The 22,634-nt window shown below is 44.0% G+C and overlaps 1 protein-coding gene across 1 annotated transcript in view; it reads right to left on the bottom strand.

Moving 5' to 3' along the window:
- Window positions 1-22,634, bottom strand: part of SOAT2 (sterol O-acyltransferase 2) — a 138,125-nt gene that overhangs the window by 74,442 nt on the left and 41,049 nt on the right. Inside the window, exons 3-6 of the mRNA XM_063952088.1 lie at window positions 22,507-22,634; window positions 7,302-7,361; window positions 2,787-2,894; window positions 1,865-2,147 (exon numbers count right to left, since the gene is read on the bottom strand). Of these exons, the coding sequence (XP_063808158.1) occupies window positions 1,865-2,147; window positions 2,787-2,894; window positions 7,302-7,361; window positions 22,507-22,634 (579 nt within the window). The remainder of the gene's footprint in view (window positions 1-1,864; window positions 2,148-2,786; window positions 2,895-7,301; window positions 7,362-22,506) is intronic.

Genomic DNA, 22,634 nt, shown 5'->3' with positions numbered 1-22,634 from the left:
TTGACATTATCACGTAATTCCCTAAATAAGCCATCCATTCCGGTGTCGACTCCCTAGAGAGTGACATCACCATTACAGGCAATTGCTCCGTCTCCTCACCAACATCGTCCTCATACATGTCGACACACACGTACCGACACACAGCACACACGCAGGGAATGCTCTGATAGAGGACAGGACCCCACTAGCCCTTTGGGGAGACAGAGGGAGAGTTTGCCAGCACACACCAAAACGCTATAATTATACAGGGACAACCTTTATATAAGTGTTTTCCCTTATAGCATCTTAATATATAATCATATCGCCAAATAAGTGCCCCCCCTCTCTGTTTTAACCCTGTTTCTGTAGTGCAGTGCAGGGGAGAGCCTGGGAGCCTTCCCACCAGCAGTTCTGTGAGGGAAAATGGCGCTGTGTGCTGAGGAGAATAGGCCCCGCCCCCTTTTCGGCGGGCTTCTTCTCCCGTTTTTCTGACAACCTGGCAGGGGTTAAATACATCCATATAGCCCCAGAGGCTATATGTGATGTATTTTTAGCCAGTATAGGTACTTTCATTGCTGCCCAGGGCGCCCCCCCCAGCGCCCTGCACCCTCAGTGACCGTTGGTGTGAAGTGTGCTGAGAGCAATGGCGCACAGCTGCAGTGCTGTGCGCTACCTCATGAAGACTGAGAAGTCTTCAGCCGCCGATTTCTGGACCTCTTCTCTCTTCAGCATCTGCAAGGGGGTCGGCGGCGCGGCTCCGGTGACCCATCCAGGCTGTACCTGTGATCGTCCCTCTGGAGCTAGTGTCCAGTAGCCTAAGAAGCCAATCCATCCTGCACGCAGGTGAGTTCACTTCTTCTCCCCTAAGTCCCTCGTTGCAGTGAGCCTGTTGCCAGCAGGACTCACTGAAAATAAAAAACCTAATAAAACTTTTACTCTAAGCAGCTCTTTAGGAGAGCCACCTAGATTGCACCCTTCTCGGCCGGGCACAAACATCTAACTGAGGCTTGGAGGAGGGTCATAGGGGGAGGAGCCAGTGCACACCACCTGATCCTAAAGCTTTTACTTTTGTGCCCTGTCTCCTGCGGAGCCGCTATTCCCCATGGTCCTGACGGAGTCCCCAGCATCCACTTAGGACGTCAGAGAAAATAAATAAAGTATGACATGAAATAGTCTCTGAGTGCCCGGGAGGTCTAAATGATTCAAATGCAAATAAAATTGTGTAAGGTGCTAGTTTAATCCCCAGTTATGTTTCTTTTATTCAGCTAATAAAGTATATCTGATATGTTATATTAAACATAATGCAGCCATCGACCTTCATCCAACTTTGAGTGCCCAGTTTCTTTAATTGTTGTTGAAATAAATAGGTGCCCTTTCATACTGTGTGGTGGTGACTGTACACGTGTATCTTAGCTTCATTTATCTATGTAGTCTTGCTCATTCCTAATAGACGCCATGGGGGGAAACTCAATTAAACCCTGAGGTTGTACTTAATAGGGTCACCTTGGGAATTTGCGAACAGAAATCCTCATTAAGCGTATCCTCTTGGCGTATATGTGGGTTTAGTACACACAGTACTTGCATATGTAGCTCCAGGCACTTAACCTGGAATCTATGCCTTACCGAGCGTTAGCCGTGGGGCTTGCGGCGGGATGTGATTGAATAGCTCCAGATAGTTAACCCAGAGCAGCAAGGCCCATGGCTAATTAAATCCCCTACTGGTTACATATCATTTGTCCAGCAATTATATAATCAATAATACATAAAATCTATGCAGTAACTTTCTACAGCAATGAAAACAGATTTTTAGCAGCAAAACACAATATTGTTAGTTTCACGGCATCAATAGCTGGGCTCCTTTCGTTACATTTTTTACTGGACTCACCTGTTCCAGGATGACAATGAAACTTGAAGCCGGAGGCAATTGGTAATGTTTTACCACATAGACGGGGAATACATAAAGTACACACGTCTGGCTCACAAGCAGGAATGTGCCAAAAAAGGCAGTCAGCAGGATTTTGTGGTTGGATTTTGGATACAGAGATCCCCAGTAAGTTAAAACCTTGTAGGGCACGATGAGAGTGTATGTAAACAGACAGATCCATGACCATGCCACAGTGCCAAATTGTCCAAACGTATAATACAGAAGATCAAACTCCATAACCAACCTTAAAAAAAAGAAAAGGAAGACTTAGATTATTAAAGAATGGACAGAATGGACTTTGTGTTGTAGACGGTCAAATGGGACACAAGATAGCAGCAATACACTTGTTTTAAGAAAACTATTAAAAGCTGCCATTATTCCCAGCAGATATGAAGGTAAACTTAGGTCCTCAAGATAGAACATATCCTTCTGTTATCCGTTGGTGTTACATATACTCATTTTTAAAAGTAACCATAACAGGAGAGCAGTCATCTGTTCCAATCTATATTGGGATAAACCCACTGATGGACAATTCAGAATGGAAAAACATTTAAGATATACGGTGGGATGTAATGTAGTCTGAGATCGCTGGAGGTGCAGGTTGCTGGCCGATCTCGTACCTTTTTTTAAAGGGACAATCACTTACTAGGCGATCTCGGATGGCATTACATCCCACCAATGATTTCTTCATTCACATTCCATTTTGGAAGACAAAAATAAAATAAAAACAGACCAGGTCAAATGAAGAAACAATCTTATATTTCAAACCAATTACTAAATTATAGATATTTAGATATGATCTAAGATTATTCTACACATGTTGAGGTACACAGTATAAAATATTTTAAATAAGGTTAGATTTTGTTGACGTTTATATACTCACGTTCCCTTGTCAATGATATCCACAGCTGCTGTGCTAATGAAGAAAACGCAGAGCGCAGCCACAAACATATGGTAGATAGTTCGGAAATGCTCCACCTCCATAAGATCACTTTGGACAGAGAACAAATAGAACAGAGACAGTCATTAAGAGATAATTATTAACATTGTTTAAAGATTTTCTCTGTCTGCTACTGTATTCTGAGCACTTGAAGATGGCGTTATCCAACACAAGCTCCAAAAATGTTTTAAACTTTTCGGAGCTTGTCATGTTGCCCCAGAACCCCGACCCTAATGAAAATACTGATGGCTATTGATAGGAAAACAGGAGACATTTCTGATATCTCCTGCTTTTTTATCTTGTTACATACTAGCAACACTGAATTCTGACCTTTAACATGCAGAAACAGCCATTTCTGCATGTTTTAAGGTCAGAATTACCTTGATAAATTTGCCCATCATGTACCCAAATAGATGTACATGAGAGTAGCACTGACTAGGTCAGAGCCATTGTAACATAGTAACATAGTTTCTGAGGTTGAAAAAAGAAAATTTGTCCATCAAGTTCATCCTATTTGTGATCTCATATGCTGTATTATTATCAGGACTAATTCTAACGGGATGCAGTCAATTTATTGACAATCAAAATCCCAACATTCAAAATACCGACAGCAATTGACCGACGGTCAAAATACCGACATGGTCAAAATACCGACATTTAAAATACCGACAAGGTCAAAATACAGACATTTATAATGTCGACGGGTCAAAAATTTGACATGAGTTTTTCATGATTTTTTCATTGAAACCGACTTGTTCATACTTTATCATCCCAGTGGACCTGGAGATGGAATATAATAGTGTGCCGACCGCAGCGAGGCACCGTGCCCGAAGCAAGCCATGTGAGGGGAAGCGGTACACTTATATGGTGTCCATGTCGACCAATGTTGACATACACACACAAAAATATATGAAAAACTTGTGTCGGCTTTTTGACCTGTTGACATTTTGAATGTCGGTATTTTGACCTTGTTGGTATTTTAAATGTCGGTATTTTGTCCATGTCGGGATTTTGACCTTGTCAGGATTTTGACCGTCGGTCAATTACTGTCGGGATTTTGATTCTAGGTATTTAATACCGATCCCATTCTAACTTGTGCTAAAGTCAGCCGTTATGTTTATTACTCTTTTTTATAACTGTAGCGTGTGATCTATGCACCATAACCCTGTATATCCTTATCCACTAGGAATGTATCCAGCTCATTCTTAAAAATGTTGACTGAGTCCGCCATTACTTCTCTCTCAGGTAGGGAATTCCAAACTCGTATTGTCCTTACTGTGAAAAACTCTTTTCGCCTTAGTGTGAGGAACCTCCTCTCCTCTAACCTAAGCGGGTGTCCACGGGTTCTCTGTGTCGATCTTACTAAAAACAGATCCCCTGCTAGCTCTGTGTATTGTCCCTGTCCCCTTATATATTTATAAATGTTGATCATGCGTACTCTTAATCTCCTCTTTTCCAGTGTAAACATGCCTAGTTTTGCAAGTCTTTCCTGGTATTCCAGCGTCTCCATTCTTCTGATTAGTTTAGTTGCCCGCATCTGAACCTTTTCTAACTCCAGGATATCCTTCTTGTAGTACGGTGCCCAAAATTGTGCACAGTATTCAAGATGTGGCCTTACTAGGGATTTATATAATGGGAGTATAACACTTTCATCCCTTGCATCAATTCCCCGCTTAATGCATGCTAATACCTTGTTTGCCTTCTTTGCTGCAATCCTACTTTGGGTACTGCAGCTCAGTTTGCTATCTATATGAACACCTAAGTCTTTTTCCAGTACAGAATCCCCTAAATTCACCCCATTTAGTGAGTATGTGTTATTTTTGTTCTTGCTACCAAAGTGCATTACCTTATCTGTATTGAAACTCATTCTCCATTTTGCTGCCCATGATTACAGTTTAGCTAAATCGTTCTGGAGAGACTCAGCATTACCTTCCGAATTTATAACCTTACACAGTTTGGTACCATCTGCAAAAATTGACACCATGCCCTCTAGACCTACAGCTAGATCATTAATAAAAATGTTGAACAATAGTGGTCCAAGTACAGACTCTTGTGGCACACCACTTAGTACTTTTGTCCAATTTCAAAAAGTTCCATTTACCACAACGCGCTGCTCCCTATTATCCAACCAATTACTAACCCAAGTGCATATTGTGCTCCCTAGTCCCAGTTCTTGTAATTTATAGATAAGTCTCATGTGCGATACTGTGTCAAATGCTTTAGCAAAGTCTAAAAAGATTACGTCCACCTCCTTACCCTGATCAAGGTTTGCACTAACTGTTTCATAAAAGCTTAGTAAGTTTGTTTGACATGATCTATCTTTCACAAATCCATGTTGGTTCCTATTAATAACCTTACTGGTTTCAAAGAACTTCTGTATACTATCCCTTAGAATACATTCCAGTAGTTTCCCCACTATAGACGTTAAGACTAACTGGTCTATAGTTACCAGGTTCAGCTTTACTCCCCTTTTTGAATATCAGCACTACCTCTGCTATATGCCAGTCTTTGGGAACCATGCCTGATGTAAGTGAGTCATTGAAGATCGTAAATAGTGGTCTTGCTAGTTCGGAGTTCACCCAAGGGTTCATGAGAACCCTTGGGTGAATTCCATCGGGACCAGGTGACTTACTAATCTTATTTTCTTTTATCGGTCCCAGACTTACTCCTCGCTTAAATAAGCACTTAGCAGTTTAACATTATCTTTATTGAGGTAGTTTGTTACTTTCTGCATCTGGTCCTTTCTTGTGAATACCGATGAGAAAAACTCATTTAATTTGTCCGCTATGTCATTATCGTTTTTTGAGTAAGACTCCCAGCCTGTCTTTTAATTGGCCTATACTTTCCTTTAATCTTCTGCTGTTGATATATTTAAAAAAAATTGTGGTTTGATTTACTTTCCTTGGCTACTAGCTTTTCAGTTTCTACTTTAGCAGCTCTTATTTCTTTTTTGCATATTTTGTTACAAGCCTTATAGTGCTGATTTGTATTTTTGAAAGCTCGATTTTTTTTCCTGCTTGTTAGTTCCTTAATCATTTTATGAATCCACATTGGTTTGGAATTTTTATCCCTTTGTTTGCTGCCCAAGGGAATAAACTTATAAGTAATTGTATCACCTTGACTGTTACTATAACAGCATCAGGACTGCGATTGCGTAGCACCCCAAGTCCTGATAATTGCAGGAGTAGAGATGGATATAATACTCAGGATGAATATTGAGTATAATGCTTAGTTACAGAAATTATATAAATATAAAGGGTTACAGATTACATGTGTTGCAATTTAAAAATATAAAGGAAAAACTTACAGAAAATTAAATGTGGCTTAGTTTGGGCCAGGGAGCATGACAGAAAAATGCATTTCCAGACTTCAACTTAGACTTCATCCCCCTGAGTCTGACATGGAACAAAAGACTCCCATACCTTTTATAAACTGCCCCCCACCCCCCACCCCTCATAGTGATGTCATGACCAAGTTCCTGATGATGGTTGGCTTGTTAATTAATCCAAGATCCATATCAGGACTGCCCACGTAATGTTTAACCTACATATGTGTCCACTCTCATCTTGCTGCCAAATTCGAATGCATTGTGGCAGTGACTATTGGTGGCAGGCTGCAACTAGCTGTAGTGTGCGCATGCGTATTTGTTAGAGAAGCAGTGCATACGAACGTGCCCATGCACAGCTGCGGACTCTATTCACAGCAAATTAGTCACATTTGCCACAAATAGCTGTTAGATGAGAGAGTGAACACATCTGTAAGTACAAATAACTACATCATTTTCCATATGTAATAAGTGCATGAAATATGGCGTATTAATCTCTAATATTTAAACTATAAAATAAAAGTAAACAAGACTGGTCTAAAATATGTAATTGGTTAGATACCTAATTTTTCCCAAGCCATATGCCCTAATGACTTCCAAATAACCTCGGTCTAGCATACAGACTTCAGGTATTTTGATATGATTTTGGGAACGCCTTGCTGTTATAGAAATGCCAATTTTACAGCAAAAACTAATAAAATATGGTAAGGTTTTGATCCCTGTTTAGGTGAAGTCACACTTGTGATCAGATTGCTGTGTGAATACCCCCTGCTGTGTTGGTGCCGAAAGAGCATCCTTTAATAACCTATATGCAGATGTAGGCAAAAACCTTACGCTTGCCAATGTCTTCTCCCTGGGGCACCTGGACTGCTCAGGCAATTGCTTTACTGCTTACAGGATCATAATGAATGTACATGCTAATGAAACTACACCAGACCCTGCTTCACGCTTCCTGAGTGAGATTAAAATTATATTGATCTGTGTAGGGCAGAATTATAACCTTACCTCAGAGGTACATAACTTGCAATATACACCCATAGTCTCTACAACCCCTATACAGCAACACAACAGATATACACCAAACAGGCTGAAATGCAAGAAAAAAATATGAATATTGAAGGGCATGTACTCACTCGAGCAATGACGCACGATGGAGAAACACTTTCTTCCTTTCAGATACTGCCCCATGGGTTCTAAAAGGAAATAAAAACAACTGGATACAAAATAATTATTGATTATGTGTCAATAACTAAATGCAGTTGGTTATACAGAGATAAGAATGTAAAAAACTGTTTTTCTCACAGAACACAAGGAAAGAATCCCACAGGAAACAATAAAAGGTTCTTATCCATGAGATGGAGGACTCAAGCATAGGTTACCCCTACTTTTAAAACTGCTCCACAAAGTGGTGGTAGTTTATGCAGAATTCCAGTGATGCCATCATCAGGAGCCACCAGCTCTCTGTAAAGTCCACCCATATCATGTAGCAGTAGTGAGTATGACAAGAGAAAAGCGGGGAGGCATATATGACGAAGGTAGTGGGTGAGGGTCATATGTGACACGGGACAAGGAGGAGGCATAATGTGACCCAGAGATGAAGAGTGGAGCATACGGCATTACCACATAAGTTTCAACTACCTGCTTTATGAGGCATGCTACTTAATCTACATTTCACATGTAGTCAAGACTCATGTTTGGGGGGGGGGGACATGGACTATGTACAGGTCAAAACCCCATTCCGTGTGCTTTTGATACACCATTCTTTTAATACTGCTGTGATATGTTAATGTTTGATGCTTCTTCTCTTCAAAAGACACTCTTCCCCCTCAGCCTCCACGGTCGAGTTGTGATATGTGTCATGAGCCACCGCTGTGGCTCATTCATGTTTATGTTATTATGTTATGAGTCTGTTGTATGCTGTTAGCATTCCAGGTTTTCTTATGTACTTCTTTAGGGTATTGTTGTGGGCCGCCTTTGGTGAGTATGTGTAACTGCAGCCTGTCTCCTCCTGTATGTGTGGTCTGATCTGGACAGTCTCACCTGTCAGATAATTAAGCCATTACCTTGTGTCTGGTTAATTACAGCCTGTCTCCTATATGTGTGGCCTGTGCAGTCTCACCTGTCAGATAATTAGGCCATTACCTTGTGTTTGGCTTCCAGCCATCCTGATTGGGGCTTGATTCCTTTATTACCCAACCTGCCCCTCATCTGACACTGGTTATAGCTTGAAGCTTATTGTTCCTGATAGTACCTGTGCCCGGTCCCTGTTCCTTGGTGAATCTAGAATCTGTACAGTCATGCTATTATATCACTGGTGATTCCCAGTCCAGTTAGACTCCTGTGTACCCTGTCCTGCCAGAATCCTGAGTTCATTACCTGTCACCTGAGTGCCTGATTGTGCATGTGAGACCTAGCCTTGAAGTACTATCAGACAGCTCCAGCCTTACCTAGCCTTGTCTTGCTTTGTCCTGCCTTGCCTGGAATCCAGGGGTTTCCTGCAGCTAAGTAATCTTGTTATCTGTACCTTGCTTTGCTCTGCCAAGCTCCTTTAGGAACTCACTGCTAAATTATTTATTATTCATACCATCCTGTGCATTGTTGCATGTATATACAATCTTGTTGCTAATAACACCCTGTGCATTGTATATGTATATACGGTCTTGTTGCTAATAACATCCTGTACTTTGTAGTATACATATATTGATTGTGTTAAGATTATATTCCAACCTGTGCATTGTTGCACTCATGTGCATTTGGTTATTTCTCTCTGTCTGCGTGTAGTGCAGCAGTTTCTAGATAGGGTTCAGTGTACATGTGCCCTTACACTGGGCTATTAGACCCAGACATATTTGTCATTATTTATGGGGTGGGTTTGGGGTGCAATTTTCCCTTTGTTGGTATGGCTAGGCTGCTTCAGGTTGGCACACCCTAACACTTTATTTTACACTTATGTTTTTCCCTGTCACATTGTATATATTTTTGTATTATTTTAATCACACCTCACTTACATAGCACTTATGTGCTTCTTATTAACCCTTACTAATTTTCACCCGTGTGCTGCCCTGGTGTAGCCGACATAATGGGGTCCCGCACCCCGGTCCCTAATGCACACTGAGTGAGAAATAACACTACATAATAATCAGATAATACAGAGATCTTAGTTGCGTATATCTGCAGATATAGGGTTAAGCCCCCAGGCTGAATGGCAAGGCATCTCTGTCACTGGGGGGTCCCTAATACTAGGTGTGGGTCCGGGGTGTGGGACCCCATCATGTCGGCACAGGTCGGCTACCCCAGGGCAGCACACAGGTGAAAATTAGTAAGGGTTAATAAGAAGCACATAAGTGCTATGTAAGTGAGGTGTCATTAAAATAATACAAAAATATATACACTGTGACCCTTTTAGCACCTGAGTGACATCCCAATCTGATTGAGCAGCTTACCAATAAATGTGCATTGTATTTCAGAGAGGCATGGATGGGTCAGCATTAGGAGGGATTTCTGACTCCAGAGTACCATTGGAGAAGTTAGAGGTGTCTCCAGGTAAGCTGGCTCTCAGATGCTGTAGGAGCCATTATCATGTGGCCTTAAACTGGGCTATAAGACCCAGACATATTTGTCATTATTTATGGGGTGGGTTTGGGGTGCGATTTTCCCTGTGTTGGTATGGCTAGGCTGCTTCAGGTTGGCACACCCTAACACTTTATTTAACACTTATGTTTTTCCCTGTCACATTGTATATATTTTTGCATTATTTTAATCACACCTCACTTTCATAGCACTTATGTGCTTCTTATTAACCCTTACTAATTTTCACCTGTGTGCTGCCCTGGTGTAGCCGACCTGTGCCGACATGATGGGGTCCCGCACCCTGGACCCACACCTAGTATTAGGGACTCCCAGTGACAGAGACGCCTTGCCGTTCGGCCGGGGGCTTAACCCTATATCTGCAGATATATGCAACTCAGATCTCTGTATTATTAGATTATTATGTAGTGTTATTTCTCACTCAGTGTGCATTAGGGATAGCTATATGTTTTTCTCTTACCCAGAGTTACCCCTCCCTTTTAGCACCTGAGTGACATCACAATCTGATTGAGCAGCTTACCAATAAATGTGCATTAGGGTTCAGTGTACGTCTCACCGTACTGCAACCTACTCTTGCCCAGCCTCCAATAACCTCCTTGTCTATACATAAAAACTGGGGGCATCTGAATACGGGGTGGACTTAATATGCCCTTGAAAGGCAGCTGCTATAGGCAAAGTCTTTGGCTGCAGGAGGCTAAAAGACTGCTGGGCAAGGGTAATTGCGTGAGCATCACCAAGAACCATCAGACAGCCCATAGCACACTGTAGTCCACATAACAATATATTGACACTCATAATGTCAACATACATCAAATCGACATGAAAATGTAGATGTTGCCCATGTCACCATTCAGACACTGAAGAAATGTTGACATGCCAGAATGTTGACATATCTTCCCTGGTGGCCCAGATGTGACTTACATGCTCCTGATGGCTCCAGCAGCTTCATCAGGGCTTCTGGAATCAGGCTGTCATGTGACTGTCAGTTCCAGGTCAGATTTATGATCCTGCAGCGTTCCAGTGAGTGTTATTCCCCTATCCCTAATCCCTAGACCCATACCTTCCCTCTAGTGTCTAACCATAACCTCTCCTCTTTCCAGCAGCCTAATCCTAACCTCCCCTTAATACATAACCTTCCTGCCCGCAGCTTAACCTACATCTGTATATTTCATATTTCAACATTCTTACAATTTCTCCATGTTCCCTGTCAATATTTTAACAATATCAAGCTAATGTCTACATCCCGCCATCACTACTGTTCCCTACACATGGCCGTCTGATTACGCATACATATCACAGTAAGACCTGGGTTGCCCCTGCATGCTGTCAAGTGGTCCAAAAGCCTGATGTTGCTATACCAACAGCATAAACAATTCTCAACATAACCTTATACAGGGGTTTATTGTCAGTTAGGCGTATATACAGCTAGAAGGTATAATTTTGCTCCTAGGAAAAAGCCACGTGCTGCTGAAGGGTGAGCAAATTTAAAATGTGTGAAAAAATGTACAACTGGGAAAGGTGCATGTCCTACCTTAACTGTAAATCAAAGTGATAACTTAAATCTGTTACTGTATGCTACATGCAGTGGCGGAACTTGCGAGTGGTGGGCCCAGGAGCAAAAATATGCTCTGGGCCCCCCTGCTCCACCTTACAGATAGAAAGAGTGGGTGATGGGAGATGCAGCGGGTGACAGTGACAGAGGCTGTAGGTCACATCTGCACAAGCCGTGGGTGACGGGAGAGGCAGATGGTGACGGGGAGTTACTGGGCGTCAGGTAGAGGTGGCTGGGAGAGACACAGGGTGCCCAGTGATTGCTCTGAGCCCCCAAAAAAGTGGGTCCCAGGGACCCCTCACTTTTAAAAATTGGGGTCCTACCAGTCCTTTTCTGGGTCCCATCAGAATGAAGGATCTTATTAATCTTAATCTTATTTGGACACTACAAAAGTGTTGCAAGGTGGGGGGATGGGGTGACAGTGCTGCTGGGCTATGTAGCATGCAGGACACCCTGCACCAGAGCTGTAACTAGACATTTTGGTGCCCTTTGGCAGAAAATGAATTGATGCTCCACCTCTTAAAGGTGTGCCACAAAAATATAAGGGGCGTGGCTTCATGGGGAAGGGGCGTGACCACATAATAGTGCCAATTCACATAACACCACACAGAGTAGTGCCGCTTATACACACTGTGCCAGGTAGACCACTTTATACATATTGCGCCAGATATAGCACGTTATACACTTTGCACCAGATAGAGCACATTATACACTTTGCATCAGGTAGAGCATGTTATACACTTTGCTCCAGGTAGAGCACGTTATACACTTAGCGCCAGGTAGAGCACGTTATTAGCGCCAGACAGAGCACGTTATACACTTAGCGCCAGGCAGAGCATATTATACATACTGCACCAGGTAGATGACAATATACACATTGCACCAGGTAAAGGGCTTATACACATTGCACCAGGTAGAGCACGTTATACACAATGCGCCAGGTACAGCACGTTATACACAATGCGCCAGGTACAGCACGTTATACACAATGCGCCAGGTACAGCACGTTATACACAATGCGCCAGGTAGAGCACGTTATACACAATGCGCCAAGTAGTGTACGTTATACACAATGCACCAGGTAGAGCACGTTATACACGATGCACCAGGTAGAGTACTTATACACAATGCACGAGGTAGAGCACGTTATACACAATGCACCAGGTAGAGTATGTTATACACATTGCACCAGGTAGAGTGCACCAGGTAAAGCATGTTATACACACTGACAGTGCAGCCCCACCTTCCCCTCCCGGATAAGCAGCAGACTCTTGTAACCCGCTCCCCGGTACCTGTTCGCATGTAGATGTGTGCGGCGGGTGTGCTTCTGGCCTCCATACCTCTTTGCCCACCGCCTAGATGATACATACAGTCCTTGCCAACTCCATGAAGCAGGCAGGGATCTCTCAGTTGCAGTTACAGGCTCCGTTCACAGTGAGTGGCGACATCACCCCTCCTACTTCTCTCCCTCCTGTTTCCTCCGCGGCCCGCAGTGCAAAGTATTAATTTTTTTTAAAAACAGAACAATGGTATGCTTGCTGGGCTGGCATGCCCTTGAAGTGCCTGGGCCCCGTAGCAGTCAGGAGGCATGGAGGAAGAACCGGGGAGCGATGACAGGGGAAACCCTTATGTCCTGTCTGACAATGCCAAATTCCCTTGTCGTATAAACAACCCTTTATGAAGCTAAGAACACTGTACGCTGTTTGCTTAAGAAATACCGTATGGGTACGCTATCTGCGTAACGATCGCTAAGCCGTAGGCGAGACGCTCAAGCGTCACGTTCGCTCACGGCCCAGTGATCACAGGACACGTTATTGGTTATGTCTAGGGGAATGATTCGCTGTAGCGTAGCCTACGCTCGAGACCACGAGGAGGTCACCAGCGATGCAGACGCTCACAACACTATACCTTTATGTTAAAACCTTATACCAATGAAATACACTGAATACCTTAATGTGAGTACAGGGTGTAAGTGCAACCTTGTGTAACCTGACTAACTACAAAGCTGCTTGAGCGTCACCGACGCTCAAATGAACACTTAACACTATAGAAAATACACAGATACTGGTTTAGGTTCCAAAGCCTATTAACTATGTATTATAACTAATATACTTGCAAAAAGGAATCACAGTACAAATGATACACTACAGTATAACATAAACCACCTAACCAGATAACTATACAGGAAACACACTACAATACAATACAGTTAAGTTTAAGGAGAAATAAGAGAAGATGAGAAGACAAGAGAGAGAGAGAGATTTGAGAGAGATTGGCTCACAATAACATTAAAAAACAATATGGTTGCAGCGAAGCTTACACATGTGAGGAACAATCGCTGCGCAGTTAATCAATGCTGAGAATCTTTGTTTAGAAAGTACTTGAGCTTACCCATGCTGCCTGTCCCTATATACACAACACCCAGCTACACAATCGTCCCTACAATGCCGCATGGGGCAGAAGCTAGACTCCATCTTATTCCAAAATGTCCAAGCCTCAAAACAATGCATATGTTCTGATTTTACAATTCCAAACAATCTAAATCACCTTTCACAATTTCAAGCAAACACAGTATCTCTATAACCAGAGCATATGAGTTATCACAAGACCAGACCACCAGGTACTCACAAGTATCAGCCTGCCATTGCTACCAGCACATATTCAAAAGTACTGCATGGTGGTATTTATGATTAACAAGATCCCAGCTACCATCACAGATTCCACAGGGCACCAACACTAACACCCAACAATCATCACAGCCAAGTTACAATATCCTATTTAAACCAGAAAGCAATATGTCTATATTTCCTTCTATAGCCATGTGATTCTATACTTAGCCTTTGGGAAGGAATTCTGTCCTGGGGATGTAGCCGCCATGCTGCTTGATGCTAGCTTAGTTCTGAGTGTCAGTCAGCCCTGTGATCTCCAGTGGGTATATCATACCTGCATTCCAGCTGTGGGGGTGTGTCAACCACAGGAAGTGTGTGTCCCTCCCAGCATGTGAGCCAGCTGCATCAGTGGCCTTGGTTATGTAACACAATGGGTGATGACCAACACATTCCTGTCTAGTGAGAAGCTATTGTTTGGCGAATACAAAACAGAATCCTGTCTGGGTTTTGTTCTATATTCATGATGTCCACTTTCAGTTGAGACAATGACATCTCAGCCCTCATTCTCCTGTATACAAATCCAGCCCCATTTGTAAACACAGGTGTTGGCCCTCCTTATTGAGTCTCAAAAGCTCAGTGTAATTAAAGGCTATTGTACTCCGTCTGCGGGAAAGATACTGATTTGGAGTACAATTGATCTTCAATTACTATTCCTGTGTTTACCTTATGCATGTGTAGATATGAGGCCCTCTTAACATGCAAACTATTGTTTGGGGGATCTCTGAGGTCAAAGAGACATTTGAGACCTACTGATGCCTGTCTCCAACTGTTCAGATGCATGACTAAGTAAGAACAAATAATAATAAATAAATGGACATAACTTCTTATGTCCATAACTATTCGCACGAGCAATTAATACGCTCCAAACCAACACCGGAATATTGCTAATTAAATACTCTTCCGATGGGTACCAAACACTGCTGTATGATTCCTGTTAGACCCTTCGTACGATGCAAAGAGGGACTCCTCAGCTCAGGGACATTCTATTTTAACCAAACTTTCAGAATCTATCAAAGGGACCATGATCTATAAACTACATTAATTGTGAACAGTTGTAACGAATGGGTCGCACGCTACGACTACGTAAACTCTACCGTAAATACGCATACCGCGCCTGCGAGTGCACGCTATTGCGGGTATGCGCCTCCACGGGAGAGCGCACGCATGCGCAGCACGGACCAGTGTGCGGTGCAAATATGGCAACGTGCATAGAGACATTTTTCTGACTTCGACATGTCAGAAATACGTTCCCACTCCCATGACTGTCTTAGATGACGGGTGGCACACAGAGCAGCGCGGCGGCGCAATGAGTCAGTGTGACTCATAATAAAGCTGCCAGCTAAGGGCCCCTTAATTGCATAGTTACCTACTTTCTGGCAGCCCTCTCCGGGAGAGAGCTGCCAGGTCGGCTCAGTGGAGGGGCTGTCCGGGACGATGATGAGAGGAGGGGGCGGGTCTGAGGCGGAATGGGGCATGGTGGAGGCGGGTCGGAGGCGGTACGAGGGCGGGGTTACAGTGACAACACGTTTAAGCCACGCCCCCGCTCTGTAATGCCGCTATAACCGGCATTTTCCAGCAGGGGGCATGACTACGATGACGCGATTCTTGTTGAATCGCGTCATCGAGTGTCCGGACCGCCCACTTTACTCTCAAAGTGGGCGGCCGGGCAGGAGGGAAGTGAAAAGTCGGGAGACTTGTCTGCTCTTCCGTGGGGCCGGGAGGGTCACCTGATTTTCGGGAGCCTCCCGGCCATTCCGGGAGAGTAGGCAAGTATGCTTAATTGCGGTGGGCCCCAGTGCAATGCACCGGCTGCACCGCTGTAAGTTCCGCCACTGGCTACATGTAAAAGCATGCAGGATTTTTCCTGCATGCAAATAAATAACTAAAAACAAAAATTGTATTTGTTCTTCATGTTTTGCAACATGGTTTGTCCAGGTGCAGATTTGCAGCCAACTCTAACTAAAGTTCAAAACAGTTCCCAATTACATTAATGCTATTAGTTTTCTAACCTAATAGCATACTTGCCTACGCCCCCTCATTCTGCAGGAGACTCCCTGAAATAGAAGCAATCTCCCTAACTCCCTGAACAGTCCAGCAATCTCCCTGATTGCACCTTAACCCCGTTATGCAGCTGTTACATTCTTGGGGGGCGGGGAAATAAATCACAGATACATACATTCAAATGGGTACATCAGTGCCATTTCCCTGCATTGGTTATAAGACACAATGGGGTATATTTACTAAGATTCGGAATTGTCGGGATTTGGAGGGAGATTAAATTCGAATGACATTGAATGTGTTTTTTCCACCTCATTTACTATGCAATCGTATTCTGCATTTTCGATGTCGATGTCATTCGTAATGTCTGGCAGTGGTTTACGGGGATGATTAGTAAAACACTGCCGGACTTAACACAATGAATCCCGGCCAGATCAGTGAGATCCGTGCAGGGCTTCATTGTGTACTTTAAAAGAAGTGTGGAAAGTGTTAAAAATGCCCCCAAAACATTGCATGGGGTCCCCACTCCTAAACATAACCAGCCTCGGGCTCTTTGAGCCGGTCCTGGTTGTAAAAATACAGGGAAAAAATTGACTGGGGTTACCCTCATATTTAAACAACCAGCACCGGGCTCTTCGCCTGGTCCTGGTGCAAAAAATACGGGGAACAAAAGACGTAGAGGTCCCCCGTATTTTTAACACCAGCACCAGGCTCCACTAGTCAGAGAGATAATGCCACAGCCGGGGGACACTTTTATATTGGTCCCTGTGGCCGTGACATTAAATCCCCAACTAGTCACCCATGGCCTTTGTACCCTGGAGGAGTGGGACCCCTTAAATCAAGGGGTCCCCCCCCCTCCAGCCACCCAAGAGCCAGGGGTGAAGCCCGAGGCTGTCCCCTCCATCCGTGGGCGGTGGATGGGAGGCTGATAAACTTTTGTGTAAAAAAAAGAATATTGTTTTTTGTAGCAGAACTACAAGTCCCACAAGCCTCCTCCGCAAGCTGGTACTTGGAGAACCACAAGTACCAGTTGTTTAAATATGGGGGAACCCCTGTCAATTTCCCCCCTGTATTTTTACAACCAGGCCCGAGGCTGGTTATGCTTAGGAGGGGGGACCCCACGTAAATTGTTTTCCTGATTTTTAACTCTTTCACACCCCTTCCCACTGATAAAGAAAAAGCAGGTCTATTTGAAAACTGCTTTTTTTTACGATTTGTATTTTTTCACGGCAGTGTTTGGCTATTGCCGGCAGTGATTGTGAATTCGAATTTTTAGTAAATTACCTAATTGTATAAAATAACAGGCGTGTTTGACTGATGTATTCATTCGTATTTTTTTTCTTTGACTTCAAAAAAAATACGAATGCCCTCATCACTGACGAGATTTGAGTTTAGTAAATTCCCGAGATGACACTTTGATGAAAAAACACCAACTCGGTCAAAATCGGGAGCTTAGTAAATATACCCCAATGATCTCTATGGCTACATGCGTTTTATACAAAGTTTCTCATGGCCACTTACAGTATATGGAACCTCTTGTAAAGCACAATACACAAACAAATTCTGCAAAGTATAAGAGTCTTTTCTTCAACTTTGGTGCTCATTTACATTTGGATGTAAGATTTTTATGACACGCCTCTCAGATGTAGCAGTACACGTCCACACTGATAGGTGTTACTTTCACATCTCCCTGAAATGCTTTTTCAAAAGTAGGCATGTATGCCTAATAGGGGTCCTGTTTACGTTGGTACAGTGTGAAAACAAGTACACGTCCCTTATATTTGTAACTATAATAAAGGTGCAATTTGACAAGTAACAAGTAAAATACAAAGGCCCAGATTTATCTAGCCTTGGAGAGTGATAAATAGCACGGTGATAAAGTATCAACCAACCAGCTCCTAACTGTCATTTTTCAAACACAGCCTGTGACATGGAAGGTAGGAGCTGATTGGTTGGTACTTTATAACCGTGCTAATTATCACTTTCCAAGGCTTGATAAATGGGGGCATAAGTTTGTTAGGATTAGTGATTTAGTTGTGGGGAATGGTGCAGGGGTGGATTGGCCCCGCCTGGATCCCGGGACGGATCCTGGTTAGCCGGCCTCATTGTTCCCTCTGTTGGCTGCCGGTCACCCCCCTCCGCTGCCAGCTGCAGCAATCGGACAGCGTTAACTGACTGCTTCCGTTACGGCTCCCTCCTGGGTCTGCCTCCAGCTCTGTCTCCTCTACAAGAACAAGCAGACACACAGCTGCAGGAGCTAAGATAGGTCAGCCATTATGCCTATCATTAGGTGGGCTGGACTATTCAAATGAATGCCGACAGTGCTCGGAGCCCTGTGGAGGCGTCAGCATGAGACTGGAGCGGAGCGCCACGCACACTGACACTGGTGAGTTGCAGCAGTGACAGCAATGTGCTGAGGCTGTGACACTATAACAATGTGTTAGGAGGCTGTAAACAAGTGACACACGCTGGTACTTGGCTGACAGGAACTTTGGTGTGAGTGACTGTGTTAGCTCTGTAGTACTGTGTGTGAGGCTGTGACCCTGGGCTGATAGAGCTCCGTATTATGAGGCTGTGACCCTGGGCTGATAACCCTGTGTCAGAGCCGGCCCTAACCAATATGATGCCCTAAGCAAGATTTTGGCTGGTGCCCCCTAGCACCGCCGCTAGTTCAGCCTATGACCCTGCACCCCTTTCCCAGCACCATCACCCCTCAGTCATAGCAGTCCTCATTTTGGTGCTCCTACCCCCTATATTTTAAATAGGAACAGTGCACACATTTGGAGCACAGCCCAAAAAGGGGCATCTTCTTGCTGGGAAGGGGCATGGCCACACAATAGTAACCCCTATTCAAATTACACCACACAGAACTGCAACTTTACTCACATTTTATCATGCAATAGTGTCCCTTATTCATGTTACATCACACAGTAGTACCACTTCACCTTATATACATTACTCCTCACAGTAGTGCTCCTTATTCACGTTACATCACACAGTAGTACCACTTTACCTTATATACATTACTCCTCACAGTAGTGCTCCTTATTCATGTTACATCACACAGTAGTACCACTTCACCTTATATACATTACTCCTCACAGTAGTGCTCCTTATTCACGTTACATCACACAGTAGTACCACTTTACCTTATATACATTACTCCTCACAGTAGTGCTCCTTATTCATGTTACATCACACAGTAGTACCACTTCACCTTATATACATTACTCCTCACAGTAGTGCTCCTTATTCACGGTACATCACACAGTAGTACCACTTCACCTTATATACATTACTCCTCACAGTAGTGCTCCTTATTCACGGTACATCACACAGTAGTACCACTTCACCTTATATACATTACTCCTCACAGTAGTGCTCCTTATTCACGTTACATCACACAGTAGTACCACTTTACCTTATATACATTACTCCTCACAGTAGTGCTCCTTACATCACATTACATCAAACTGAATTGCTCCTTATTCACATTACACCACACCATATTGCTCTTTATTCACATAATACAACACAGTAATGCCCCTTACACATATGACACACATTATTAATGTCCTTATAAACATACTGTTCCTTACACATTATGCCAACCTTTAGTAATGCACTAAAAACCACAAAATGTCCCTTACACATATGCCGCACATTATTAATGCCCTTATACACATAATACACACATAGTGCCCCTTACACATATGCCACACATTATTAGTGCACTTATACACATAATGACACACATAGTGCCCCTTACACATATGCCACACATTATTAAAGCATTTATACACATGACACAAATAATGCCCCTTATACATATACCGAACACTACTGCACAACCAACCTACCTGCACACAGCACTCACATGGCCGCTAACACTGTGCCCTCTGCCTCTGCTTGGACAGATGTGTCCTCATACATCTTGCCTCAATATGCCATGCAACAGGAGATACCTGGCATGAGTCAGCTTGCAACTCTGCTAACGTCGGATGCCTTTTTTGACTAATATGCATCTTATTTGCATAACTATGTGGCTAGGATGCACAAGCAGCTTCTGCTGATTAAAATGATATGCGGCATGCCTAAATTCTGTGTGCAAAAGTGGCTGTATCTGCATACAAAATGCTACATTACCGTGATTTCCAGGATTACACTGTAACGTAGCATTTTGTATGCAGATACAGCCACAGTCACACACAGAATATAGGCATGCCGCATATCATTTTAATCAGCAGAAGCTGCTTGTGCCCCTAGGCATACCAAATGCCCTAGTCATTTGCCTTGTTTGCCTAGGGGCACACTATGCCTAGGGCTGGCTCTGCTCTGTGTTCTCGCTGCAGAAAGCCTGTAGCCTGTATATCTTCCCTGTGACACCCAGACGGCAGCGTGTATGCTCTCTGGTGCAGAACTAACCCCTCACTGCCAGAACATGTTGAAGCTCTATATACATATATTTCACACATGCATGTTGCACAGATGCCCACTGTACACATGCTGCACACATACATACTCCACACATGCCCACTGCACACATACATGCTGCACTCCTGCACACTGCACTCCTGCACACTGCACACATAATACTTACTGCACACATTCCCACTGCACACATACATAATGGACTCCTGCCCACTGCACACATGCCCACTGCTCACATACATACTGCACTCCTTCCCACTGCACACATGCTGTACATACTGCACACATGCCCACTGCGCTCCTATCCACTGTGCACATACATACTGGACACGTGCCCGCTGCACACATACATACTGCACATGTGCCCACTGCACACACACATACATACTGCACACGTGCCCACTGCACACATGCCCACATACATACTGCACACATGCCCGCTGCACACATACTGTACATACTACACACATGCCCACTGCACTCCTGCCCGCTGCACACATACAACTGCACACGTGCCCACTGCACACATACATACTGCACACATGCCCAATGCACTCCTGCCCACTGCACACATGTCTACTTCACACATGCCCATTGTACACATATATAATACTGCAGACATGCCCACTACACACATACATTTTTATTTAAATTGCTTCCTTGTATTTTATTTTTATGTTACTAATTTTCTTTCATGCTCTCACTGCAAAGCTGTGTAATTGAGATTTATCTGGGGGAATGCGTATGTCTGTCAGTGTGGCGGTGATAAGGCAGGAATGTGCTCCTGTCATTGAGGATGTGATGAGGTGGGGATGTGACGCTGTCAGTGAGGCGGGGATGTGACGCTGTCAGTGAGGCGGGGATGTGCTGCTGTCATTGTGGCGGTGATAAGGCAGGGATGTGCTGCTGTCATTGAGGATGTGATGAGGTGGGGATGTGACGCTGTCAGTGAGGCGGGGATGTGACGCTGTCAGTGAGGCGGGGATGTGCTGCTGTCAGTGTGGCGGTGATAAGGCAGGGATGTGCTGCTGTCATTGAGGATGTGATGAGGCGGGGATGTGCTGCTGTCAGTGAGGCGGGGATGTGCTGCTGTCAGTGAGGCGGGGATGTGACGCTGTCAGTGAGGCGGGGATGTGACGCTGTCAGTGAGGCGGGGATGTGCTGCTGTCAGTAAAGTAAGGATGTGCTGCTGTCGGTGAGGAGGGGAAATGCTGCTGTCGGTGAGGCGGGGATGTGCTGCTGTCAGTCAGGCAGGGATGTGCTGCTGTCGGTAAGGCAAGGATGTGCTGCTATTAGTGAGGCGGGGATGTGCTGCTGTCAGTGAGGCAGGGATGTGCTGCTGTCAGGGAGGCAGGTAGGTGCTGCTGTACTGCACTACAGTTGTATTTGTTTACAGCTGGTGCTGTGACATGAAGTAGTGAAGTTGTACGGTTATGCTGGAATCTGCAGTCACTTGGGAAAAATGCAGTCTTGCTTCTTAGAAGTGCGAATCCCGCCCCTCCCTCCGACTCCGCCCCTCAACAGACTCCACCCCCATTAAGGCTGCTACCAGAAATTTCCCGGGCTGGTTTTCAAACCCAATCCGACCATGGAAGGGTGTGTGTGCAGGGTAACATCAATGTTGTGGGTGACTGATTGGAGATGATGGTAAATTCAAAACTAGAGTAAATGTTTTCATTTAAGTGCTGAACAGTTATTTGGAGGCAGCGCGATGTAAGGAATTTAGTTAAAATACAGTCAAATTAATTTCTGAAAACCTATAAGTTAGTGTGGGTGCTATTTTGGTCAGCCGAGCCCTCTTAGGTTCACTGGGCATTAGTGCCTTTTTTTTGTAGAACATACTGTATAGCGTGATGTGGACCCAACCATAGAGCTGACAAACAACAATTGTTGTCTGATGTAGTTTCTTTGTCCCAGCTAGAGACAGTATAAGGCTGAAATTATGAATAAATACATTACTTACAGTATATAATGGTGGTACACATGATGACCCATAACAAAAATTTGGAGCAAGGTCCGGCAATGCTTGTCCACTCTCACTGCTTATAGTGCTATAAGCTACAATGCAGAGACATCTGTTGATATAGCCCTAGTACTAACCTGTGATCTACTCCAGAGGTATCTGTATTTTTATCTTTCTTGTATGATTGTACAGCTTCTGTTACAGCTTTATCAAGGAGCTTTGTCAGATGGCAGGTCACATCCTTCACAAGTTCTGCCTTCACCAC

The sequence above is a fragment of the Pseudophryne corroboree genome, chromosome 2 (genome assembly GCF_028390025.1).
Source record: "Pseudophryne corroboree isolate aPseCor3 chromosome 2, aPseCor3.hap2, whole genome shotgun sequence".
Lineage (NCBI taxonomy): Eukaryota > Metazoa > Chordata > Amphibia > Anura > Myobatrachidae > Pseudophryne > Pseudophryne corroboree.
Note: the sequence above shows the minus strand (reverse complement) of the source record. Positions and strands in the feature narration are given on the sequence as shown.